This window comes from Leptosomus discolor, unplaced genomic scaffold (assembly GCF_034619465.1).
Source record: "Leptosomus discolor isolate bLepDis1 unplaced genomic scaffold, bLepDis1.hap2 HAP2_SCAFFOLD_35, whole genome shotgun sequence".
Classification (NCBI taxonomy): Eukaryota; Metazoa; Chordata; class Aves; order Leptosomiformes; family Leptosomidae; genus Leptosomus; species Leptosomus discolor.
The window spans coordinates 941,915-962,643 of record NW_028237764.1 but is presented as its reverse complement, the minus strand read 5'-3'; the positions used below and the strand labels follow the sequence as shown (position 1 = coordinate 962,643).

At 51.3% G+C, this 20,729-nt stretch overlaps 1 protein-coding gene across 1 annotated transcript; it reads left to right on the top strand.

Annotated features, from left to right (window-relative positions):
* Window positions 1-11,325: 11,325 nt before the first annotated feature.
* Window positions 11,326-20,557, top strand: LOC147412919 (olfactory receptor 14C36-like). The gene is made up of 2 exons (XM_086480794.1): window positions 11,326-12,233; window positions 20,491-20,557. The coding sequence occupies exons 1-2, from the start codon at window positions 11,326-11,328 to the stop codon at window positions 20,555-20,557; spliced, it is 975 nt and encodes a 324-aa protein (XP_086336920.1).
* Window positions 20,558-20,729: the final 172 nt, after the last annotated feature.

Below are 20,729 nucleotides of genomic sequence, written 5' to 3'. Positions count from 1 at the left end.
TTTTTTCCCTGGATTCAGCTGTTGCCCATATCGCCCCTGAATAGGTATCAACTGAAACACGTACACACTTCTGTCTTCCCAATTCTGAGATGTGTCACATCTGATTGCCATAATTTAAGCGCTTGGAGACCTCGAGGGTTAACTCCAGTTGGGCCTGCGGCCACAAATTGTTGACAATCAGGACACATACGCACAATTGCACGAGCATCATTGCAGGAAAAACAAAATAGTTTTTGAAGAGCTCGAGCAGATTGGTAGAAAAATTCATGTGATAATTGGGCTTGTTTTAAGATTTGTGGTGTAGGCGCCGCCCAGGCCAGGGCAGTCAATCTGTCTGCTTCCCAATTCCCTTCTGCTATAGCTCCAGGTCAAGTAGTATGGCCTCGTATATGTAGTACGTAAAAATCACTTACCCGGTTGTTGACCAAACTCCATAATTGTTTAAACAGGGAAAATAACTGCTCTTTATTGACATGTTTTAATGAAGCTTTTTCTATTCTTTGAACAAGCCTGCAAACATACTGTGAGTTAGTGACTATGTTCAAAGGTTCACTCCACCTTTGGAACACCTTGATAACTGCAAACAGTTCTACAAATTGGGGCGTTCCTGAGACTGTACGAATCTCCCTCTCCCATTTTAATCCTTCTTTCCAAACTATCACTGCTCGTCTTGATTTTCCTGAGCCATCGGTAAATACTGTGTGCCCAGGTACGGGAACTGGGCTGCATTCGGGTTGAGCAATGATATGCATGTCTTTAAAAGACATAATAATTTGTGTGACAGTAAATGAATACTGATATTTCCAGTAAAATTCAGCAGCGCAGTTTGAAGTGGTAGACTGTTTGCCATTCTCCATCCCAGACAGTCTTTTGTAAATGGTATATAGAGAATTAATACTTATTGTCCTTGTGATTGTACTGCCTGTGTCTGCCCTTTACAAATTAACATTGCAAACATCTCTGCCCTGGTTATAATGGTCTTTGTTGGCTGATGTAGCAGGAAGATCCGCTCTATGAGGATGAGGGGGTCTGCTTCAGTCTCCACCCATTGTCCTAATAATGCCAAGGGTTGTGACAATGTATTTATAATAAAAAGTTGGAGGCCACGACCCTCCCTTAGTTGGTTCTTGCCTTGACTGAATTGCAAGTTCAACAAGGGCTAGAGCTTGTTGCGCTTCCAGTGTTAGACTACGTCGCGAATCCAAGGCAGGGTCACCCTTCAACAACATGAACAAAGGCTGTAAAGTATCATTATTGATTCCCAGTAGTGATTAACCCAATTGACAGCACCTAAGATTTTTGGCAGATCATTTAGCGTTGTGATTTCCCATTTCAAGGCCACCCTCTGGGGTTCTATGGTTCGTTCCATTATTTTCCACACCAGGTAGCGCTCTTCTACTTTTTCAGGTGCTACCTGGAGTCCATCAAACTGTAGGGCCTTCAACGTTTCATTGACCACTTCCTTCAGAATTGTCAACTCAGCCCCTGCAGTCAAGATATCGTCCATATAATGATACACCAGTATCTGCGGGGGCTGTTCACGAACCCCCGAGAGTGCCCTTGCAACTACATTTGACAGATAGTAGGGCTATTCTTCATTCCCTGAGGCAAGACAGTCCAGTGATAGTGTTGCATGGGTGCACTATTGTTAATAGCTGGAACGGAGAAAGCAAAGCGAAAACAATCCTGCTTTGCGAGGGGAATTGTAAAGAAACAGTTAGATCCATTACTATTATCGGCCAATTTGATGGAAATACTGTGGGAGAGGGAACTCCGGGTTGTAAGGCTCCCATACTTTCTGTCACAGCGTTGATCTGCCTCAGGTCATGTAACAAGTGTCATTTCCCAGTCTTTTTCTTAATGACAAAGATTGGTGTGTGTGAGAGGACATTTATGAAATAAGGGACATGTGAACAATCCAGCCTTTCCAGAGAATCTGAGCTGGGACGTACCGGAACTGCTGAAAGCATAAACAACTTGTGGTGCAGGGGGCATGAACATCTTGCAGGTGCAGGAGAAGAGACAGCCGCCATTAATGACGCAGTTTTAATTCCTGAAGAAGATGGGTGTGAACATCTGTGAACGTGACTTGAACATGACTCGCAATGTGGCCAATCGGGTTGGACTATGGGCTGTTATTTGCGATGAAGCCAATCAGTATTTATTGGGTGTGGTGGAGGGTTATAAATTGCACTGGAAACACGGAAATAAAGGTTCGCTTGTTAGATCACATTGATCGTGTCAGTGTCCTCACGCAGGTCCCGCAGGTGGGGGGAAGGTGTTTTAAGATTTGGTTTTATTTCTCATTACTCCTCTCTGAGTTAATTGGTAATAAATTACATTTCCCTTCAGTCGAGTCTCTTTTGCCCGTGATGGTAAATGTTGAATGATCTCCCTGTCCTTATCTCAACCCCACAAGCCTGTTGTTATTTTTTTTTCTCTCCCCTATCCAGTTAAGGAGGGGAGTGGTAGAGTGGCCTTGGTGGGCACCTGGCATTTTGGCCAGGGTCAGCCCACCACAGGGGGACACAAAAGCCACAGCTGAGTGCACCAAAGTTATGTTTGCTTTCTTCTGTGGTCATGGGGCACCTGAGAGCTGTCTCTATTGTCGTCAAGGGAACACACGTGGTGGGTCATTCATTCATCCTGGAAGGGACCTCGGCAGGTCTCTAGGCCAAGCTAAACAGTACACAGTTGGAGAAAGAAGAAACGAGCGTGGGCTGTAGGCATGCTGGGCTGTGTTACTTTAAGATAGAGACTCAGATAGACAAAGAGAGAGCATGGATCCGTCCAGGAACTGGTCTTTCCAGAACAGAATCACAGAACCACTGAGGCTGGAAGGCAGCTAGCTTCCACCTTCTCTGTGCTTAATTCTCACGCCTGATTTTAGTTTGAGAGCTCCTTTCTCATCCATTGCTGCCTCTTTCCACCTTGGTGGGAATTCCTATATGTTGGGTTGGACCATTCTTGGTCATGAAGAGGTGATCCTTGAGCATCAAAACGGCTCACTGAGGAATGCACCTGCCCACAGGCATCCGCCAGTCCTAGGTTGACAAAATCACCATCCCTAACTCTTATACTAACAAGTCTTTACAGTATGAAGTTTTATTTATGTCCTGGTTTGGGCTAAACCAGAACTAATTTTGTTTTAGTGCTTTAAGTTTTCAGTTAAGTCTCCTCTAACTAACGGCATTTTCTGAAACAGGAGCATGTTTTTCCAGACAGTGACTACTCCCAGCAGTGATAAGGCTGAGGGGAGTCAGTACCAAGGAATGGGATGCAGAGAGGCCCTTGCTTATACTTGTTCTTGTAGCGACCAAGGTCACTGCTAGATCTTGTACTGCGTGTTGGGGTGTCGGGTGTGAAAAGGGTCACAAGCACGTAAAAGTTCACACCTGCGGGGAGGAGCAAACCGGACAGGTGACCCAAACCTGACCAACAAAGTGTCCCACCCCGTATACATCATATTCAGTATAAAGCTGAGAGATCACGAGAGTCAATCTCTCTTCTTCGATGGCCAATGTCTGAGGAGGACTCCGTCTGTTCTTCTGTCGTCGATCCCTGATCCCTGAATCCAGGGCCTGAGTCCAGCTCCTGCATCCTGTCCCTGTCTGCTGCCCAGTCCAGCCTGGGACTGCCCCAGTGCCAGCCCCGCAGTGTGGTGGTGACGTATCGTCATCAGGGTGGGGGGAGTTGGATTTGGCATTGGTTTTGTACATATTGTATATATTTAGTTATTTCCTTATTCTTATTAATATATTTTCTTTTATTGTTATTATTTAATTAAAGCTGTTTTAGTTTTCTTTTCCAAGCCATAAAGTCACTCTCTCTTGTTCTCTCTCCTTTTCACTTTTGGGAGGGGAGAGGGGTTAGTAGAGAGCGTCTGTCATTCGTTAGTGGCTGGCCCAGCCTCAAACCTTGACAAGTACCTTTCTTAAGGTAGCTGTATGTCGCTCCCATTGTATACTGATTTACCATGCCTGAGGAAGCAAACTGAAGGCCACCAGCTCGTCACAAGTACCAGAAGAACAGCCCTGCCATGGGCAGAAGGACTTTGTTTCTTGGAATTTGTGAGCCGCCCTTCTCTACAGCGGAAGGACCCTACCTTGTTGGTGGTCACTCCTACTACCCACAGCATCTCCCCGCAGCACTATGGGAACGTCCCAGGGCAGGCTGAGTGCTGACCCTGGCAGGCAGCAGAGTCCCTGACCCGGCACACAGCCCCTGGGGTGCAGGGACCCTGCTCTGCCCTGGGCACCCCTGCCTGCACACACGGATTCACATCCTGCAGACATCCCCAGGAGAAAGAAGTCATCATGCCCTGTCCCTCTGAAGGTGCAGCAGGCAAGCCCTGTTCTGGAGCACGTCCTTCTCTGCACCAACCATCGAAGGTGCCAGCTTTAGATCTCTCCAGGAACAGCAGCTGCAGCGTTGTCCTACAGACAGAAACTTACTGTGTCCAGGGCTGTGAGGATGCCTCCCCCAGTGAACACTCAGCTCTCCCTCCCTGCCTGCAGGCAGTGCCCTCAGCCCTGCTGCGCTTCGCAGAGGAGCTGCTCCTGGGCAGAGCTGTCTCTCTGCAGCGCTGCCCGCTTGCCAGCAGCTCCCTCCACCCCAGGAGCCCAGCCCAGCTCAGCAGCAGGGGAGCAGCCCAAGGCAGCCCTTTCTCTGCCCCCTCTGGGCTCCCTCCAGCTGTCCCTGGGGCTCCAGGGGAACCTGCTCTCAAACAGGCTGAAGTCAGCACTGAGGTTCCCTCCCTCAGCTGGGCACAGAGACTGACTGCCAGCTGTGTCATTTCAGCTATCAGAAAAAGAATTGGCCTTGACAGCACCTCTTCTTCTCCCATCAACAGCACACACAGGGTCTTGAACACTCAGTCCGAGGATTCCTTACGGCAAGTCAAAACTTGCCTGCTTCCACAGCTGGGGTGCTTCAGCCTAAATGTGCAGCACTGTCTCAGCCAGGGCCACAGGCAGGATGAACTGGAGCCGTTCCTGTGGGAGACAGAGCTGTGACACGGTGGCAGCCAGCTGGTCCTCAAGGACAGCATCCTCCAAGCTCAGCAATAGTCCAGATATCAATTCAATATGAACTTGAAAGGCAAATCAGGGGCACCACAGTGAGTGTTTGCTACTTCAGGAACATTTAAACGAGAACCAAAGTTACTGTGTGGGCACTGCTGAATTTACTAAGAGCAAGTGAAGACAGATCTGAGATGCTCCATGTCCTCTTTGCCTCAGTCTTCCCCAGCAACCTCTGCCTGGCCTCTGACATGAGGCAGGACTCTGGAGGAGAACAGCCAGGACTGGGTGGGGATCAAGTCAGGGGTCCTTGAGCAAACACAATCCTTAGCAGGCTATGGGACAGGACGGACAACAGCCAAGGGAGCTGAGAGGGCAAACCAATGTCACAGTGAGGTCACTCTCTGTTGTCTTTGAAAGGTCATGGAGATGGGAGGGATTCTCTGATGACTGGCAGCACCCAAAAGCTGCAGGCACCTTTCAAAGATTCCCACAGGAGGAGCAGGGGGAACTAAAGGCTGCGCCCCAGGGCATGTCCACTCAGATCCTATTCCTGGGTATCTGAAAGAGCAGGTGCCTGGATGTACCCAGGGAAGATTGCACCTGGCCATCCTCTTTGCTTTCCATAATGGAAGGACAGGATTGCTGGGTAGAGGGAGAGCGTGGTATCTTTTACCTGGAAGTCAGGAAAGCGTTCAGCATCATCCCCATCTTGTGTCTAAATTGGGATATTATAGTCTGCGCGGGTGGATAAGTAGGTGGGTAAAAAACCAACTGGACTTTTGGGCTCGGAGAGACATGGGCCGTGCGTAGTACTCTACCTGGAGGCATCTAGCTAGTAGGGACCTGCAGGTGTCTGTACAATAACCTGCCTTGTTTAACATGTTATAATGACCCAGGGGAGAAGAGAGAGTGCCTTTTTATAACATTTGTGGGTGATAGAACATCGACGAACACAGACACTACACTGAAGTTGGGGCTGCAATCCCAAAGTTTCCTTAGACAGGCCAGCAGGATGGGCCAGTAGGAACAGAAGCTAAAGACCTATCCTTGAAGTGGACTAAGGCCCTGCAATGACAGAGGCCAGGGACTGCCTGCGTGGGCAGCGGCTCTGCGGAAGGCTCTGGTGGTCCTTGGGTTTCAACAGGCAAAACATGAGCCATCAGCAAAGGTGGCCAACTGCATCCTGGGCTGTGAGCAGGAGCACAGCCAGTGGAAGGGATTATCTCCCTTTGATCAGCACTTTTGAAACCCCATCCAGATTCCTTCTCTACTTCGTTACTCCCGACAATGACAGAGAGAGATTGGTAAACTGGAGGAAGTTCAGTGGAGGGCCACTGAGGCGGTCATGGCTGGAGCACAAGTGCTGTGAGAAGAGCCTGAGAGCTTGGGTTGTTCAGCCTTGAGAAAGGAAGATCTCGGGTGGACACGCAGCGGTGTGGCTGATTGGGGCTCATGGCTGTGATCCAAGGCACAAGGACAAGAGGCAGTGGGCAGAAACCACAAAGGGTCAGACTAGACACAGGGAGAAACTTCCACCACGAGGACAGTCAAGGGCTGGAAGCAGTTTCCCAGGGAGTCTGCACCAGATCTGTGCCAGAAAGGGAGCAAGACTTGCTTAGATAAAGCCCTGACCGATCTGGGCGGGCCCTGCTTTGGGCAGGAGGTAGGTCAAGACACCTGCTGAGGTCCCTTCCAGCCTGAATGAGGCTGTCCTTCCTTCCCCTTTATGTTTTCAGATTCAGGAAAGCTCTCAGGTTCTCCCTGACCGCAGGAGTAATTCATATGAGGTGTTGGGCTGCTTCACAGGTGTCCCCAAACATCCCTGACCACATCTTCTCCCCAACTCAAATTCCTCTATTTTGTTATTCTAGTATCCTCCAAAAAGAACCACCTACCCTTTTAATCTAGAAGTGTGTGACACCTCCCTGCACAGATGGTGGTGGAGGCAAATGCTTCTGCTGTGCCAAATGTTACAGCAGTGGCAACAGCCACAAACATTTTCCCAGAACAGCCTCCTGGAGAAACTGGCTGCTCATGGCTTGGACGACGATATTCTTTACTGTGGAGCCAACTGGCTGGCTGGCCCAACCTCAAGAGTGACGGTGAATGGAGTTCAATCCAGTTTGCGGCCAGTCACAAGCGGTGTTCCCCAGGGCTCAGTATTGGGACCAGTCTTGTTTAGCATCTTTATCGATGATCTGGAGGAGGGGATCAAATGTTCCTTCAGTAAATTTGCAGAGGACATCAAGTTGATCTGCTGGAGGGTAGGAAGGCTCTGCAGAGGGATCTGGACAGGCTGGATTGATGGGGTGAGGCCAATTGTATGAGGTTCAACAAGGCCAAGTGCCCGAGTCCTGCACTTGGGTCACAAGAGCCTCGTGCAGCGCTACAGGCTTGGGGATGAGTGGCTGGAAAGCTGCCTGGGGAAAATGACCTGAAAGATGTTTGTTCACAGTCGGCTGAATGTGGGCCAGCAGTGTGCCCAGGTGCCCAAGAAGGCCAACAGCATCCTGATTGGTATCAGAAATGGTGTAGCCAGCCGGAGTAGGGGAGTGATCGTGCCCCTCTACTCGGCACCATTGAGGCTGCATCTTGAATACTGTGTGCAGTTTTGGGCTCCTCACTGCAAGACACTGAGGTGCTCGAGCGTGTCCAAAGAAGGGCAACGAAGCTGGTGAAGAGTCTAGAGCACAAGTCCTGTGAGGAGCAGCTGAGGGAAGTGGCGTTGTTTAGCCTGGAGAAAAAGAAGCTGAGGGGAGACCTTATCCCGCTCTACAACTACCTGAGAGGAGGTTCAAGTGAGATGGGGTTCAGTCTCTTCTGCCAAGTGACAAGTCATAGGAGAAGAGGAAGCAGCCTCAAGTTGTGCCAGGGGAGATTTAGATGAGACATTAGGAGAAATTTCTTCACCGTACACATTGTCATGCACTCGAACAGGCTGCCCAGGGAAGTGGTAGAGTCGCCATCCCTGGCGTTTATTAAAAGACATGTAGATGTGGCACTTGGTGACATGGTTTAGTAGTGGATGTGGCAGTGGGAGGTGGATGGTTGGACTTGATGATCTTAAAGGTCTTTTCCAACCTAAATGATTCTATGATTCTATATTCTAAATGCCCCTAAGCTCCAGTCAAGGCAGCAGCACAGACCAATGAGTGCTCAGGAGTTTCTTCTCATCAGAGGCTGGGCTGTCGAGGAGTGACTCAGCCCAAAATCCCATGGCCTTGGGTTTTTGCGAAAGCTTCTTCTCACAGCTGTCAGGTGGCCCAACAAACACGATGCTTACTTGGGTCTGGTACTTGCCAACACAGAAGAGCTGATCAGGGGTGTTAAAAGCAGAGTCAGGATCTGTTGTAGTGACCTTGAAATAGGAGTGTGTCCCAGCTCCTGAGCAGAGTGTGAAAAGGACTGTAACAAGGGCAGACACAAGATCTCAGAGGCGTAGACTGTGGCCTGTTTGGGGGTCATTCGCTTGGGGATCTTCCGGACAGGAGCAGTGAAGGGCAGAGCACTGAGCAGGGCAGAGAAGCACTGAAGGGCAGAGCACAAGTCCTGAGCACTGAGCAGAGCTCAGTCCAGCTGGTCTTTAAGGACAGCCTCCTGCCATGGCCCATGGGCATGTCCAGGTGACTCTCTCAAGTGATTTCAACGGCCCCAAGATGAGCTGGTGCTATGCAAGTTGCAGTTAAAGAAGAAACAAAGAAACTGTGGGGCCACTGTGGAATTTAGCAAGAGACCGTGTGTCCTGGGTTTGGCTAGGATAGGGTGAATTTTCACATGAAGCTGGGAGGGGGCACAGCCAGGACAGCCAAACTGAAGTAGCAAAGGGCTATTCAATACCATGCTGATTGTAGAATCATAGAATCATAGAATCATTTTGTTTGGAAAAGACCTCTAATATCATCAGATCCAACCATTATCCTAACACTACCAAGCTCAACTCTAAACCATGTCCCTAAGCACCACATCTATATGTCTTTTGAACACCTCCAGGGATGGTGACTCCACCACCTCCCTGGGCAGCCTGTTCCAGTGTCCAACCACTCTTTCAGGAAAGAAATTTTTCCGTATATCCAATCTAAATCTCCCCTGGCGCAGCTTGAGGCCATTACCTCTTGTCCTGTCATTAGTTACTTGGAAGAAGAGACCAACACCAGCATCACTGCAACTTCCTTTCAGGTACTTGTAGAGAGCAATAAGGTCTCCTCTCAGCCTCCTCTTCACTAGGCTCAACAATCCCATTCCCTCAGGCGCTGCTCATAGGACATGTTTTCCAGACCCCTCCCCAGCTTCGTTGCCCTTCTCTGGACCTGCTCCAGGACCTCAAGGTCTTTCCTCTGCTGTGGGGCCCGAAACTGGACACAGTACTCAAGGTGTGACCTCACGGTACTGAGTACAGGGTCACAATTGTTCCCTGCCACCTTCCATGTGTCCTGTCTAGTGATAGGACAAGAAAAGGTTATTCTCACGTCCATTTCTTTTTCTGACAGCAGAAATGACACAGCTGGCAGTCAGTGTCTGTGCCCAGCTGAGGGAGGGAACATCAGTGAGTCCTTCAGCCTGTTTGAGAGCAGGTTCCCCTGGAGCCCCAGGGAAACCACAAGGGAGCCCAGAGGGGGCAGGGAAAGGGCTGCCTTGGGCTGCTCCCCTGCTGCTGAGCTGGGCTGGGCTCCTGGGATGGTGGGAGCTCCTAGCAAGCAGGCAGAGCTGCAGGGAGACAGCTCTGCCCAGGAGCAGCTGCTCTGCGAAGCGCAGCAGGGCTGAGGGCACTGCCTGCAGGCACCAAGAGGAGAGAAGTGAGGCTGAGAGAGCTCAATGCCAGTCTGGAGGGGAGGATGCTGAGAGTTTATTGGAAAAGAAATTTTTACAGCCATCTACATGGTAAGTCTCTGGGTTCAGGGTAATGCAGCTGGTGTTTCTGGAGGGCTATCCAAATCCTGGAACACCGCACAGCACATAGAGTCTTTCACGAGGATTCCAACAGTTTCTCTAGTGTAGAGGAGGAGGATGTGCTGCAGGTGAGGGACTCCCTGCTGCCCCACCAGATGCACCGGGCATGATGGCTGCCTTCTCTCAGGGACACCTGCGGGGTGTGAAGGTAGGTGTGCAGGCAGGGGTGCCCAGGGCTGCCCTTCGGAGCAGGGTCCCTGCCCCCCAGGGGCTGTGTGCCAGAGCAGGGACTCTGCTGTCTGCCAGGGTCAGCTCTCAGCCTGCCCAGGGAGCTCCCCACGGCGCTGTGGGGAGATGCTGTGGGTGGAAAGAGTGACCCCCAGCAAGGGAGATTCCTTCTGCTGGCAGGGGGGAACTGCGTGGGTCAGGGCTGCTCCCAGCTCCAGATCACCCCCACAACATTTGCAGAGGCTCCTTCTGGAAACAGCACGTCAAGGAACTGTTCACCTGAAAGAGAAGAAATCTGGGCTGTGAGTTTTGTCCTCTTGGTTTGCTGGGTGGGCAGGGAGAAATGGGAATTTCTTTCTGCGTTGTGCACCAGGCCTTGAGACGCCATTTGTTGTTGGGACTTGTCTGAGCTGCTCATTAACCCCTGCCCACACAGAGATGTCCCTGGGCAGAGCTCTGCTGCCAGGAGGTGTCTGCAGGGCAGAGCTGTGGACGTGGCAGGTGGGATGGGGTCTGTGAGTGTGAGGAGGGAGGAGATGTGGGGAGAGAGAAACAGGTCCTGGCCAAGACAAGCTCCAGGAAGCAGAGACATGGGCAGGGAGGGGGAGAGAACTGCTCCCAGACATGCTGTGGGAGGGGGATTCAGGCATCTCCCTGCCATTCCCTTCAGTGCAGATGCCTTCCCTGGAGCAACCCCCTGGTCTCCTCACTCACGCAGCAGAGCCTCTGCCCTTAATGTCACGGGGATTTGGTCAGGAGTTGCCTTCCCAGCAACCTGACCACCACAGAGGAGACACGCTCGAGTGTCCGACTGCATCTCCCTCTCCTGCCTCCGCTGGCAGGGGGACTTTAGCATCTCCTCTTCTCCCTGCTGCCCTTGTTCTTGCTGTTACACTCATTGGTGTGGGGTATAGAAGACAGAAGTGCAGCTGAGACACCAACACGGCATGCACTGTTATTTTCCTGGTTTAGGCTGAGATAGAGCTATTTCTTCTTCCTAGGAGCAAGAGCAGTGCTGTGTTTTGGATTCAGTATGTGATTTGATATGAGCAGAAGGTTGATAGTACACTGATGTTTTTAGCTGTTGCTGAGAAATCAAGTGGAACAGGGTTTGCTCAGAAAATGCCACCTTAATTTCTCACTGGCTTTTCCTCCATGGACAGGTCCGCATGCTTAGGAGCAGCAAATGTCCAACGCCAGCACCATCACTGAATTCCTCCTCATGGCATTCGCAGACACAAGGGAGCTGCAGCTCTTGACCTTTGGGATCTTCCTGGGCATCTACCTGGCTGCCCTCCTGGGCAACGGACTCATCATCACCACCATATCCTGCGACCACTGCCTGCACACCCCCATGTACTTCTTCCTCCTCAACCTCTCCCTCCTTGATCTGGGCTCCCTCTCCACCACTCTCCCCAAAGCCATGGCCAATGCCCTCTGGAACACCAGGGCCATCTCCTACACAGGATGTGCTGCCCAGATATTTCTCATTTTCTTTTTTATACCAGCAGAGTATTTTCTTCTCACCGTCATGGCCTACGACCGCTACGTTGCCATCTGCAAACCCCTGCACTACGGGACCCTCCTGGGCAGCAGAGCTTGTGTCCACATGGCAGCAGCTGCCTGGGGCACTGCTTTTCCCTATGCTCTGCTGCACACGGCCAATACATTTTCACTGCCCCTCTGCCAGGGCAATGCTGTGGACCAGTTCTTCTGTGAAATCCCCCAGATCCTCAAGCTCTCCTGCTCAGACACCTACCTCAGGGAGGCTGGGCTACTTGTGGTCAGTGTCTGTTTAGGCTTTGGGTGTTTTGTGTTCATTGTGGTGTCCTACGTGCAGATCTTCAGGGCCGTGCTGAGGGTCCCCTCGGAGCAGGGACGCCACAAAGCCTTTTCCACCTGCCTCCCTCACCTGGTTGTGGTCTCCCTGTTTCTCAGCACTGTCATGTTTGCCTACCTGAAGCCCCCCTCCACGTCTTCCCCTGCTCTTGGCCTGGAGCTGGCAGTTCTGTACTCGGTGGTGCCTCCAGCAGTGAACCCCCTCATCTACAGCATGAGGAACCAGGAGCTCAAGGAAGCAGTGTGGAAACTGATCCAATGGTACTTATTCCATCAGCAATAATCTGCCTCCTTCTCTGCAGAGTGCCCACGGTTTTGCCCAGAGTTTAGGCCAAGCTCTGGGGTTTTTCCCTTGGAGAATCATACTCAGAGGGAATTGCTTGGTTTCATGCCGCTTCTCCTGAGCATCTGACTTGTTGTGTCTGATCCTTGCAGAAGGAAAGACACTGTGTCACCTCTGACCCTTGTAATAGCATCTCTGCAATAAAGGGGGATCTCCTCAGTTCAGTGCTTGAAGCCTGAGCTCTCCTTCTACAGCTGCCGCCAAGAGCAACCCAAAAGATTTGGATGGTAAAAGCATATTTTCTCCTTCTCTTCTCCCTGTGCTCATGGGCAGAACCTCACAGTAACACAGTGATCTTTTAAACACAAAAACTTGAGTGAAAAAATCTCTTCATGGTGTCCAGGAGCAGTGGAGATCGTAGATGAGCTCCCAGTCGCCTTCTTGAAGGTACCACAGCTATGAAAGGGGCAATGGCAGATGTCTGTCCCTCTGGAAAGGAATCTGGAGAGACCAGGGGAGGATGGGGACTTGCCACATGCCGTGGGGGGGAGCAGAGAATGAGGACTCAGACAGTGAAACACCCTCTAAGTCCCACCAGAGTAAACCACTAAATGCAGGTATCCAGAAACAAGGACTCTTCAATGTTGTGGGAGCCAGTGGAGATGCAGCAGGTACAGGGACAGAAGACCGGAGAGACGCGTGAGCTGCTGAGGAGCCCCAGGGCTCAGGTTTTGGTGCTGCCCTCAGGAGCGGGGCTGGCAAGGAGGCAAAGTGGGGCAAAGGCAGTCGGGGTGGGAGATCACCTACAGGATGGATGCAGGAGAGCCAGAGAGAGACTGGCGCCTGCTTCCTCATGCCAATGGCGCCATCTTCAGCCCTGGGGCTGCTGGGGATCTTGAGCCCCTTCAGAGAGGCTGCAGCTGTGGGGCAAGTGCCCAAAGCTCTGCAGCACCCTGCGGTGGGCACTGCTGTGGGGCCAGCCCAGACTGGGCTGCTCTGCTGGGCTGGGGAGAGGGCAGGGGTGGGGTGGAGAGCTGAGGAGGGGCTGGGCTGGGCTGCGAAGTGCTGAGGAGAGGAAAGCACCAATGTCAGCTGAGCTGGGTGACCATACAGAGGGAGGACACGCTCTAGTGGGCTTGTGGTGCAGAGCCAGGTCTTGTGGAGAAGGAAGCAAGGCATCAGAGGTGCAAGAGAGGGGAGCTGGCCTGTGCCATTTTCCTTGGACACCCCAGGAAAGCTTTGCCAATGCAGTGGGGACAAAGCAGCCCCGTGCATCAGCCATTTCAATCTCTGGCCATAAATCCAGCCGTGGGGAGGGACCTGTGCTGCGTGGCCATCTCCTTCCTCCTGGTGGTCTCCGTGCCTGTATTAGGGCATGGCCAGCCCTGTGCAGTATCTCTTCTGGCCCACACCTTCCAGACCCCACAGCACAACTCTCTGCCAACACATGCATGGGACACAACTGAGGCTGTGCAGGGCCAGGCACCGATGGTGGGATGCCAAATGGAGGAGCTTAGTGGGGGAGGAGGCAGGGAGGGCTGTCACAGGGACTGTGCTGGTGTGGAGATTTCCCTGCACTCAGATGCACCTTGCTCTCAGAGCCAAGTCGTTCCCAGTCCCCTTGGGAAAGTCATGGTGACAGAGAGGTCCCTGGTAAGTGTAGGAAAGGGAACGTTGCACCCATCTCTAAAAAAGGCCACAAGTCCAAGCCAGGGACCCACACGCTTTGATGAGAAGAGTGTTCCTGAATGAATCCTCGTGGGGTGACATTTCTGCCTACCTAAGGAAGAAGGTGGTGACTGAGAATGATCAGCACGTAATGTAATCAAGGGTCAATCATGCCTCACCAGGCTGACTGCCTTCAGGATAAGTTACCTGTGTTTGTGAATAAGAGGAGAAAAGTGGATGCCATTTATCTCAACTTTGGCAAGACTTTAGACACGCTCTGCTGCAGTATCCTTGTATCCAAGTTAGGACATCACAGTCTGCATGGGTAGACAAGTAGGTGAGTGAAACACCAGTTGGCTGACTGCACTGAGATTTAGTAGCGAAGGGATCACACCCTACCTGGAGGGCAGTGGAGGTGGGGCAGCATGGGGATCTCTCCTGGGCCCGGTGCGGTTTCTATGGTGCTCCTTTACAAGGTGACCTGGAGGATGCAACCTTCGTCGTGTTTGTCAGGGACACCAGCTTGGGGTGCTTAGGGAATCCATGTGGAGAAACCTTGGCAGGTGGGAGGACTGTCTTCTCAGAAAGCTGATGACATGCACAAAAACTGGCATGAGGTCTGGCACCTGGGATAGCCAGCACAGTGTTGTGGGGACCGTCTGGTCAGGGTACAGTCCTGTGCTAAAGACCCTGGTGGTCCTGGGGAATGGAAGGCCAAAGCTCTTCCAGCAGTGTGCCCTGCCGGTGAGGAGGTGTTTTGGGAATTACGAAGAGAAGCCTTGCCAAAATTTGAGGGAAGCGATTGTTTCCCCTGCTCACCACTCATTAGAGCAGACGCAGAATAAAGTGTCCAGGTTTTGCTCCTCAGCTCAGGAAAGGCTTTTGGACTGGATCTCACTGGGATGACATTAACTGTCCTCGTCACAGCCCACGAGTGCTGTGCTTTGTGCTTGTGGCGGGGACGGTGGTGACAAGGCACAGATGTGATGGCTGCGGCTGAGCGGTGCTGGCACAGCATCAAGGCTGGGTCTCCAACCCCCGCCAAGGGCCAGTAAGCTGGGGGTGGGCAAGAGGCTGGGAGGGGGCACAGCTGGGGCAGTGGCTCAAAGTGACCAAGGGGATGTTTCCTACCGTCTGAGGTCATGCTCAGCAATAAAGGCAAAGAGAAAGGGGGTAAAGGAGGAGGAGGAATTCGTTCTTAAGGCATTTGTCTTCCAAAGCAACTGCTACGTGCACTGAGGCCGTGCTTCCCAGGAAAGGCTGCACATCCCCTGTGGAGGGGAAGTAGAGGATAAATATTCTCTTTTTTTTATTTTTTGCTTAGAGTACATGGCCTTTACATTCATGGTTTTCTTTCTATTAAAATGCCTTTATCTCAGACCAGGTGGTTTTTCATTTTGTTTTCTCACTGTGTCCTCCTGAGGAGGGAGAGTGAGAGAGCAGCTTGGTGGGCACCCGGCAACCAGCCGAGGTCAACCCACCACAGGGCTTTTTGGATCCCATTGTGGGGCCCCAGAAAACAGCAGTTTTGATCGAGTGTGCCATAGCTGTAGCAGTTATGAATCGGCAGACTTCTGCGTGGGTGTGGTGGTTTGAGCCTGACCGGATGCCAGTGCCCAGCAAAGCCACTCTATCACTCTTACCCCCTCGGCTGGACAGGGGAGAAAATATATAACAACAGGCAACGGTAAATCCCCTTTGCTGTGCCCTGAAATGCTGAGATAGTGCTGCAGCACAGACTCCAGCAGAAGCAGGTGCAGGCATCTGTCCAGCTTGGCTGGGCTCCCTGGCACGTGTTTCCTTCAGCTCTGAAAAGTTCTGCCCGTGAGAAAGTCACTCTGGCAGTTTTCCGTGAGCAAGGCTGGCCTGAACCGTGCTCCACCTGTGAGCTTGTGAAGCACTGAGACACTGGAGAGTTAAAAGGAATAGGCTGTATGCTTGAGGGCATTTCCAAACCAGCAGGAAATTGTGGAGAATTTGCAGATAAATTGTTGCTTTGAGTTGAAACCATAATTTTTTTTAAAAAAAAAGTGGGTATCTCACAGTTTGTCTGAAAATAAAACTAGTTTATTTTTCTGTACAGTTATGTGAATAAGAAGGTAGATTAGAAACCATTCGTGTTGACTTCTCCCTCACACAAACCCTAGTTTTATCTTGGACACTTTGCATGGCACCTCTATGAGACAGACAAAACTCACAGGAAAGAGGCAGGAATACCTCAGAAAAGGAATCAAACTATTAGGACCACATGTTGTTGTGAACTCAGATTCTTCTCTTGAGAAAAACCACCCTGTGTTTTTCACTTGGCCAACCTGAATGCTTTTATCATGTTTTCTGAGCTGCTGTTCTCATTGTTAATACACCAGAGTTTAAGAAGACTTCTCAAAGGGAGGTGGCCATAGCTGGAGAGGCACCGTCAGCATCCTCAGTCCTCTGTCTCAAAGAGGATATTCCTTCCTCATGTCAAAGTGAGATTCTGAAACACCTTTCATCTGAGTCTCTCCTTCACCAGAAACAGCCTGCTCTTGCCGTGCTACTCGCTTGTGGCTCCCATCCCTCAGGTGTGCCTGGCCAGAAGTCTCTATGCTCTGGGAAGGTGGGAACTGCAAAGGGAAGGCTCGGTTGCCCCAGGCAGCAAGAGCATTGCTCTGCTCCTGCGAGGGCTTGCAGGGGACTGGGAGCATTGCAGGGCTGGGATGAGAGCTAGATTTGTAAGCTGTCAGAAATCCAAGTGACAGCGCAGCAAGTTTAGGAATGCTGAATTATTCAGGGCTCACTCGGCAGTTCTACAAGCCTGACCTGTTCAAGAAAATGGGGTATCGTAGGGAGATCACCCAATTTTAATCACTCCCTTCTCTGCAGGACTGAAAACAGCATGAAGCAGTTTGACTGCTTGCATAAAAATGCCTTTTAGCACCCTGAAAACTTGTGATTTCTGCACAAACTGCTGCTTATTGGTCTTGTTAAAATGTCCCATGGGTGCATGAGTGTCGGTGGATTCACTGGCAGACAGAAGCCTGTTTTACTCCTGATGGGATTCATCCTTCGCCATGTAAAAATGAACAGTTCCCATCTAGGATAGTCTCCCAGACCTTTGTGTGTGGACACAGCGTCAGGGGATGCGCTCTTACATGTGAGGAGAGCTGGGATTAACCTCTCTCACTGAGCTCTAAGAAGCAAGTCGTGCCTCGCCTTGTTTTGTTTTGATTACCTAGCCTTGCCTTGCTTTGTCTTCTCCCTTTGCATCCCTTTCCTCCTTTCCACCCTGTTCCTTCTTCATGTTCTTTCATTAAATGCAGCTTTTACAAGATCTGGACAGGGAAGTAAGCAAGACTGTTCTTTAAGGCCCTCAGATTTATCCATTTTCTTCCTTTTTCCTCACCTATCAATCACCAGGAAGTCCATTTAATACAATCACCTCTGAAAAAGAAAGTCAAGTTTCTTTTCTCCATGTGACAAACCCCAGTCTTTCAGGCTCAAGGATTCTGTTCTTTCCTCTCTTTAGAACCCGTGCTGCAGCAAGCAACCCCTGTTAGATTTCCAAACGTTCCTGCAGCTCTTGGCCGAGCTTGCCTAGCCCTGCAATCCCGTGGATGCTGGTGTTTGTAGTCTTTCCCTAGGCGTGAAGTGTGTGTGATGGTGGACAGGCCATCAGCATCCTCTGAGAGCTGGTGGTTTGGATTGCTGTTTCTAGGGAAAATGCCCCAAAGAAAAGGCTTGGAGAATCACACTGTTAGATCTGGCTTCATTCTTCTGGGATGTTCTGAGCACTCCAGCCTGCAGGGTCTGCGCTTCCCGGTATTCCTTGTTATCTACCTTGTGGTCCTCACCGGGAATAGTGGGATTGCACTCATCACAATTGTGGACTCAAACCTCCACTGCTCCACATATTTCTTCCTGAGGAACTTGTCTACCCTGGAGATCTGCTACACGTCAGTCCCTCTGCCTCTCTCATGACTTGCCCTCGGTTGTGGTTGGGAAGACCAGCATCATTGTGCGAGTGGTGGCCAACCAGTAGCCGTAACACACTGTGGACTTCTTCCTGGGGAATGTGTCCTCTCTGGAGACCAGCTACAGATCTCCCACCCTGTCCTGGCTGCTGCTCAGGTTTCTGAGCATTTCCCGCCCCTTTTGCATGTGCTGCGTGGTCCTTGCTGGGAGCCAAACCCTGCCAGCAACACTGGGCTGTGTGCCACCCACTGCTCTCTGCAAGACCCATGGGCTGGAAGGTGTGTCTCCAGCAGGCAGCTCCACCTTGGCGGGGGGCATTGCTGTCATCTGCAGGAATCATTTCATTCTTGTCCCTGATACAGTTTGGTGGCCCTGGGGGTACCGGGCCGCGGCTGTGATTTCACCCCGTTGCTGGAGGGCTCCTGCAGTTACACTGTGACACTCCGGCTCTTTGCTTCCATAACCCGCTTTTTAGGTCCGGCTCTCCCCGTCCTGCCGGTGCTGGCATCCTGGGTGTGCATCAGAGCTGCCACCCTTGGGCAACTCTACTGCCCAGCGCAGGCAGGCAGAAGGCCTCTCCAACTCTTTGTCTCCCCTCACTAGTGTCACTGTTTTCTACAACGCTCTGATCCTGGTCCATGTGATGCTCACAACAGCCCTCCTGGGATAGTCGCACAAACCCCACTTTCTACACCATCCTCACATCCCTGCTCAATGCCTTCACCGTGATCACAAAGTTTAGTGTTAAGTGGGGCTCTGAGAAACGCTCAGGAAAGCTGTGAGCTGCCCAGAGAGCCACATGGCAGCACTGTGACCAAGCTGCCAGAGCACTCAGGCCTTACACCACCACAGGGGCTCAGGAGGAGAACGTGGAAGCGAAAAGAGAGCAGCTCTGGAAAGACCAAGTGCTGGTGCTCCCTGGCAGTCCTGCCATGCCAGGACTCTTTTCTCTTCAACCTCTCCACACTGGAACTGTCCCTGCAACTCCAAAAAGACCTTCGGGGAAGGATTTCAGGTGAAAAAAGTCACTGAAGGGCCCTTTATTTCATTTAAGCACACAGAGAACTCTGGTCTTCATTCACACAGCACCTCAGTCAGAAAAGAAAACCAGCCAGTAAATGAGAAAAAGGATGACAACATCATCACAGATAACTAAAACACCACCAACAATAAAAAGTGCAAAAGACAGGCTGGGCAGGCAATGTGCTACAGTATAAATGCTATGCAGGAGAAGACGGGCAGTTTATTGCTTCAGAAAAAGCATCCAGTCATCAGTTTCAATAGGGCATCTTTGATTTCATTGTTCCTCATGCTGTAGATGAGGGGGTTGACTGCTGGAGGCACCACCGAGTACAGAACTGCCACCACCAGATCCAGGGATGGAAAGCAAATGGAGGGGGGCTTCAGGTGAGCAAACATGGCAGTGCTGACAAACAGGGAGACCACGGCCAGGTGAGGGAGGCAGGTGGAAAAGGCTTTGTGGCGTCCCTGCTCAGAGGGGATCCTCAGCACGGCCCTGAAGATCTGCACGTAGGACACCACAATGAACACAAAACATCCCAACACTAAACAGACACTGACGACAAGAAATCCAGCTTCCCTGAAGTAGGAGTGTGAGCAGGAGAGCTTGAGGATCTGGGGGATTTCACAGAAGAACTGGTCCACAGCATTGCCTTGGCAGAGGGGAAGTGAAAATGTATTGGCCATGTGCAGCAGAGCATTGAGAAACCCACTGCCCCAGGCAGCTGCTGCCATGTGGACACAAGCTCTGCTGCCCAGGAGGGTCCCGTAGTGCAGGGGTTTGCTGGCTTCTGTCCCTGCAGCCTGTAGTTGCCCTGCTCAGCCCTTGGGTCTCTTCAGAAGGCGTGTGTGAGATTCACTTCTTGCTTTCTCCAGTCATGGAGACCTTCCAACTGGACCAGAGTACCCCTACTATGGCACTGGCCTGGTCTGTCAACAGCCTTGGACTCATCCCGTCTGCTCCAATGGGCTCCTAAGGGTTGAGCTGACCTTACCTAAGTAACCCTTGACTTGATCTCCATCACTGTTGGATTGTTTCTGGGCTTCTGCCTCTTAGACACACATAACTGAAAGACCTTGCTGGGGAAGACAAAGGCCAAAAGTGCCCCAGATCTCTCTACACCTACTCTGAGCAAATTCAGCAGTGGCCACACATTATCTGCAGTTCTTCTTCAACTCTTCCTGAAGCAGTAACAGCTCATCATTGTGCCCTTGAATTGCCTTGCAAGTGTCAGCCTCACAGGAGCTCTGGCTTTTCTAAAACAAAAGGGAGTTCCGCATTCCTCCTTTTTTCGATCCTTGCATCCACCTCTTGTAGGCTTCCTTTTTTTCTGTGTAGCTTCCCTGTGAGTCTCCTGTTCCCCCAAGCTTCTCACCTGACAGCTCTGCTTGTTGTCCTGACTCTTGCTGCGCACACTCTCGTGCTTGAAAGACACTGTCCTTGAACACCAGCTAGACTGAGCATTGCTGCCCTTCTGTGCTGCTCACATACATGGGCTCCTGCCCTAAAATTCACAAGGCTTGGCCAAAGTCTGCTCCTCTGAGGTCTCGCATCTTCACTCTTCTGTTCTCCTTCTGCTTTGGAGTGGAGACGCCATGCTTCCGTGGTCATGACAGGAAAGGTTTTCACACCCATGCCCAGCTCTTCCTTCTTTGAAAGCAGCAGATGCAGATGAGCGTCACCCTTGCTGACCAAGCTGGCAGCTGTGCTATAAACACCTGTGTCCCAAGCCCGTCCAGAGACCTCCAAGACTGTTTGCATGTTGTTGTGGTCCCCTTCCAGTGAATGCCAGGTAATTCAAGTCCACAAGGGGACTTAAATGGGTTCT

Bases quoted from the DNA above. Each gene is read 5' to 3' on its own strand.
- LOC147412919 (XM_086480794.1), top strand. From the start codon at position 11,326: ATGTCCAACGCCAGCACCATCACTGAATTCCTCCTCATGGCATTCGCA. The intron at 12,234-20,490 runs CCAATGGTACTT...CTTTGGAGTGGA, and splicing joins GAAGCAGTGTGGAAACTGAT to GACGCCATGCTTCCGTGGTC.